Source organism: Sturnus vulgaris, chromosome 1 (genome assembly GCF_052056855.1).
Source record: "Sturnus vulgaris isolate bStuVul1 chromosome 1, bStuVul1.hap1, whole genome shotgun sequence".
In the NCBI taxonomy this organism is placed as follows: Eukaryota; Metazoa; Chordata; class Aves; order Passeriformes; family Sturnidae; genus Sturnus; species Sturnus vulgaris.
This window is the reverse complement of record NC_142243.1, coordinates 73,657,548-73,663,621: the sequence shown is the minus strand read 5'-3', so window position 1 is coordinate 73,663,621 and position 6,074 is coordinate 73,657,548. Positions and strand designations below refer to the sequence as shown.

The following is a 6,074-nucleotide window of genomic DNA, read 5'->3' as shown; positions in this document are numbered from 1 at the left end:
AAAGAGAAGACTCAAAACTCACTGTGCCTGAGCATCTAATTCTGCCTTCATGATAAGGGAGTCCCACTGCAAAAACAGTTCAGCCTTCAGCAATGATTGAAGTGGCCATGAGATCTGGCTGTAATCTGACTGATTATACTTTCAGGTTGGTGGGCTTTTTGGTTTAGGTTTGGAGTTTTTTTTTCCCCAATCATCCAATGCCAGAAATACTCTCTTAGCAGAGGTAGAGTCAAACCAGAAATTCAGTGAGTTACCTGTGGGAATTTGAACGGGGCATTTCCTCCCTTACACTGTAAGTTTTTTAATGTTTTCCCCTGAGAATCATCTGCCACTTACATCAGCTTCCTCTGACAGATCACTGCTGAGAGCCTTGAGCACTGGCAGTCTGAAAACCAGGTAAGTTTTACAGCTGATTAAGCCCTAAATCAGTGTGCTATGGAAAAGAAAGTATTTCAAAATAATGGGCCAGCAACAATAAACAAGACAGCAACATGCAAGATCCTCTTGGGAGACTATCAAGAGGTGCTTGTGCTGAAGATTCTTGAACTTACCTGGAAGTACTCGGTGAAGAGAGGGGAAATTTCAAGGAGTCTGTGTGCAGGAGAAAAAAGTAATCTAAACACCAAAATGAGTTAGTCTTGTACTCTTACTGTACCTGCAGGGATACAAACATCAAGTAGAAGCTGTCTGGACGCTATTACTCATTTGAAGAAATACAAAACCAGATCAGGTGTTAACATTTAATTTTATTTATAAAAAAATCGTAGAACGTATTAAATACAAACATTTGGAAAAAGCAATCAAGGCTTCACTAAGATGCCCAGGAAGAGGAAGACAGAGAATCAAGAAGCTTACCAGATTTAGAGTTTTTAAACTAGTGGAATAATTGCTATAATTTTTCACTGACATCTTTATAGGTGGTGGCCATTATAGCAACCAAAGTTATTATCCCTTTTAAAAAACAGATATGATTTGCCATATCTTCCCACTCAACCACAAAATGTAAGGAAGCAACTTTTTCCAGGTTAAAAAACAGTAATAAATACTATTAATGCATTTACCCATTACCTACATTCTATAACACTAGACATTTGCTTATAATCACACATGGATATCAAGTTTAGCCCAAAAAAATTTGATTATACATTTCAAATCTGGATATCCAATAAGGTGTTATAAACTTTATACATTTTCCAGTGAACATCAAAATGAGGACAGTGTTTTGAATTACAGAAACAAAATAACTGAATGCATCATTTACACTACAAAGGTCAATTACTAAGAGGTGAATTGGGTCTAGTCACGTTCCAGATAGCTGGAAAGTCCTACAAATTGCCACTGAAAGGCTGGTTGGAAGACAAATCATGTCACATTCTCAGTCTGTGTTAGCTCCTCTCCCTCTCTAAAAGGCTAAAGGTGAGAACTGTAGCTCTCTCTTCTGCACCCGTGGTAATTAGGGAGTAAACCATCATTCTGCTCTCTACATGGACAAACCAGATTCAAGTTCCCTTGGACTGCTGTTGCTCTTATACTGCTCTTACCTGCAGTATGCAGTACACACAGACCACTACACAAGATGTTGAAGGCAGAGACTGCAGAAAATATCCCTTCTGCCTTCCAAAAGGAGAGAAGCACTTCCACTCACTGACAATATGGCATTCCCTCCGTCTTCCCAGCTTACCCTGTATCTGCTTTGGAGCTGCAGCATAACACACACTGATGTGGCTATATGGCCCTTAAGCTAAACTCAGTTCCAAAAAAAATCCTGTTCAGGGGACTGACTCTTTGGAGATAATCAAACTATTAAAAAAAACCCCAAAAACAGTGCAGACTAATCTTAGACACATGAAAATTAACAGATATCTCCCATTCTGCCTTGTATGTGTCAGAACAGTAAAAAAACAGCCAACTTACCAGCACCCACAGCATTATTACTGAAAGGACAAGAGTGCCAGGAGTATTATAGGATACACAGTGTTGGCAGCCAGCTACAGGATGGACTGGTTGGATACCTCTAAGACCATAGGCAAAATACTTCTGACAAAGCTGTACTTCTGACAAAGCTTCCCTTTGGGGATGGGCTGATGCTGCCCTACGTAGCCTTTTATGAGTAGAGGGTTGAACAAATGGACCCACATCTCAAATGTGTGTCAGACCCTGTTACCGAGGAAAACATTTTCCAATTATCACATCTACCCTCAGAGCACAGAAGGGACTGCCAACATGGACACTGCTGGGCTGGAAATGTTAAGCAGACGATTATTTGCAGATCAACATCTTCAGGAACAGCTAAGTACCTCTCTTACCAGGCAATCATAGAGCAACTGCTGGATATACCAAACAGGCAGTGATTCATTTAGCTGCAAGCTTGAAAACAAGGTCAGTTCCAGCACTCTTCCCAAATCCAGCAACATCCCTTACTGTAACAAAGATATGATTATCCTGCTCTCATCATGCTCAGTACACTTAAAGCACTTAGTGCAATGAGAACCCTGATGAAGGTTTCACCTTAATGGATAGGTCAGTTCCACCCCATTCCCTTTATTCCTTTTAGGCAATTATTGATATGCACAACCCGTATTTCATAAGCCATAACATATTTTTTTAAGGTATGTAATAACAGATATTTAACAGCCAGAGTTTACTTCACCCAAAAGCCTTGCTCCCATCCAAAGAACTCACTGCCACCTGCAAGCAGGAAATCACAAATAGAGGAATCTTGTGAAGGAATGGGAGGCCAGAATACCAAAGAAATTGAAAGAGATACAACAGTCTATTTAGTATGCCGATTGCTTCTCACTCGGTGCTCAGTTTTTAGCATGATATGCACCACACTAGAACAAATGAAAGGTTTGGTTTTAGTTTTCTATCTTGACTGTTTGGGTGGTATTTTTTATTTTCTAGAATCTTCAAGAAAGGTGGGCCTTCCATCCTCCAAGTCAAAGACAAGAAATCATGATCTTGGCATCAGGGCCACCCCACATTACACCAACAGAAATCAATACACTGCCCAGCATCCCTGCTGACGTGTTTGAAGTTACAGTCTCACAAGCTGCTTGAGTCAGGCAATGGCTCCATTCCAGAAACACACAACATTACCAAGAGCGGAGTATGGCCCCTAGTTTCAACCTAGTTTAAAATACATTGTACAAATGCATTCCTATAAATCTGATCACAGCAAAATATATAGTGGTGTTTAAGTGGCAGGAAAGTTGAATTCCAACAACTCGGTCTTTAAACCAATGAGAAATATGGGGAATTTTAAAAGAAAACAATAAACTTCTCAAGTACAGACATTTGTGAAATATACATGCACACGCACACTCTCGCACACACACGCACCCACTTACTTCACTCAGTGTTAGATTAAGATTACACAAGGCAATTCTCAAGGTTGCATTTACAACCACAATGACAAGAACAGCATTTTTGAGGTAGCTGAAGTCAAAGAGCAAACCACAGCACAAGCAAAGAAACAGGTGCTCGCACTCACACCGAGCCCACTCTTTGGAGACGCGTTATCGTGTGCGCAGGGGCGTGTGCTGAACAGGCACGTGTTCCCTGGGGAATGAAGTTCAGCGGCTCTGGAGACACGATAAACTACTCTCCAGAAAAGCTTATGTTGGGAGACCAGATGCACAGTCAAGGGACCACGGCTTAAATCACTGCACATCAGCTGAGCTGTGGTAACAGCCTGGGTGCTCTTGGTCTGTGGCAGCTTTGCCGACAGCTCAGTCTCATGGGCACTGAAGCACAGACAACTGTGGCGGTTGAAGGTGTTATTACTCAGAGCTGTCTGTCCCACTTCTCTCCTAGATGCCACTGCTGGGGGAAAGGTACTTGGGCCCCTGTCTCATCTGCTCCAGCTTTCAGCCTAGCATTCAAGTTAACACCCACCTCCACGCTATTACTCGCCTGTGGACTGTGAACAGGAGCAGCAGAGACACAGACTTGAGCTCCCTTCTTCAGGTGCAGTAACACCTTTGCCACACTAAGTGCAGAGATACCAAACTGCCACAGCTTGAATCACCAGACTTCATCTCTCCAAGCCCTTTGCTAGCCTACAACAAGAGGAGTTGAGCTAACCTCACAGCAAATGCCAGGCAATGTGGGCAGAAGGGGATATAGCTGTGGCTGGAGACAAACTGCCTTGGCCACAGTAACTGGATCCTGTCTCTGGGCATAAACAGAGCTTGATCCTGCCCAAATTACGAAACTGTGTGAAACACACTCATACACACACACACATAATGTCATCAAGAAGCTTTCTAGAAATCAACAGTTTGCATGGTTCACTGCTGAAAGTCTTGAAGATGGGATGGAAAACATGGCAAGATGTTTTGCAAAAGTAGAAAGAAAAAAAAAGACCTCTTGTGATTAGGTCTCAGTTGTGTAGTTGCTGTATGAGAGTGATGGCACAGATGAGAAGTTGTTATTCCACTGCCTTCCTCCAGTAGTTTGATGCAACTCTGCCTGCTCTTTGTATTTGCTCAGAAGATTTTTGGCTTCTTGCAGATCCTGAGAAGAGTTTTCCCCATATTCTTCTTTCAGCCACTGCCTGAACTGCAGAAATTGAAAACACATATACAAAATGATGAAACAGTAACCTGAAATTGATGGAGAAGTAATTCTTCTTCCTGTTCTAAAGAATTTAAATAACCTTTATGATCATATGCAGTTTAAAGAAAAGCAGTCCAAATTTGCATGTCCTTCAACAGCATCACAGAATGCACAGCACAGGAACACTTATTTGAAATCACTGAGACACCGAACACCTCCTGAAATGACACATTGGAACAGCTTGGCTGACTGGAGTAATACAGAGTAAGGAACATCTGCTGGGACATCCTGGACTTAAGATCTCCCTGTCCTGCTGCATACACAAACAGTAAGAGGAATTAGCATGGAAGCCAGTATGATCAGCCAACTTGCCCAAATCACAACAGGCTGCAAAAAGGTTGAAGATCAGAAAGTGAACCACTAACAGGTTTTTTTTTGAGCCCACAAACACCAGTAGTAAAAATTGTAGTGTGGATATCCTAATAGATGTCTTCTAGGAAGAAACAGTCCATGAGTTTTACAAGCTATAGAATAGGACCCCATATGTTACTGATACAAATGACTGAATATGATAGATGGTAACAGATGTACCAGGCCCAGCTGATGGTCAGTCCAGCTCTGCATCCTGCTTGGAGAGTAACCAGATCTAAATGATGAGGAAAGAATCAAGCAATGGCAGGGCAACAATACTGGGACCTTTTCCCTGGCCATTTCCTCAGCTTGCAGCAATTTTCAGCTCAGGTGAAAATTTTCAGGTGCTTTCAGAGATTGAGGCAGTATCTTTATATTTGATAATACAAAAGAATTCTTTTGTCATGAAATCTCATTTTTAACTCACCTTTTTTTACCACAAGGGACCTCTATGCCAACAAGCTCTGTAAGTACATATTATATAAATCCCTCAGTCCTTTTCCTTGATTTGGACCTGCCAACAGATAATGCTGTCTCATAGGAAAGATTGGAAATTTCACGTGTTCACTTTTTCTATCCACTTAACTCTGACACTTCTTTGCCTGTTGGAGAATTTGAGTCCAGCTGAGGACAATTCCAGCTGAGGAACTGTCCAATTCCTGACAGTTTTGTTGAGCTTACCTGCAGAAGCAGCTAGTAAACACAGACTTCAACTGTCATGACTTAGTGGGGATAATATTAATTTTCCAAACCTCAAGCTTCATAGCTTTGTTCTGTTTAGGGTTCGTGAACAACTTGATCCATAAAGATAATTTACTAGGGCACTGGGAGACAAGACCTCAGCATAGATACTTCCTCCCATTCCTTAAAGAAGTCCTCAAGCTACCACGTGGAAGTTTGGAACAGGTGCAAACTATGTTGTGACCTTAGTGACTAAACCTCATCCTGTAAGACCAAGATCTAGAGGACGATATTCCAGAAAGCCAACAGGATACCACCACCCTTTAGTGGCACAGCAAAACACCAAATGGTGCTGAAATCTGAAAAAAGTTCACGCCCTTGGCAGATGGCATCATTCCACTGAAATCAGGTGTGTAAACAGA

At 41.8% G+C, this 6,074-nt stretch overlaps 1 protein-coding gene across 9 annotated transcripts in view; it reads right to left on the bottom strand.

Moving 5' to 3' along the window:
- Positions 1–726: 726 nt before the first annotated feature.
- DUSP22 (dual specificity phosphatase 22) overlaps positions 727–6,074 on the bottom strand; it is a 43,130-nt gene continuing 37,782 nt past the window's right edge. For all 9 annotated transcript variants that reach the window (XM_014872374.2, XM_088170064.1, XM_088170033.1 and 6 more), the window contains one exon: positions 727–4,563. In XM_014872374.2, the coding sequence (XP_014727860.1) occupies positions 4,378–4,563 (186 nt within the window). In that variant the 3' untranslated portion in view covers positions 727–4,377. The remainder of the gene's footprint in view (positions 4,564–6,074) is intronic.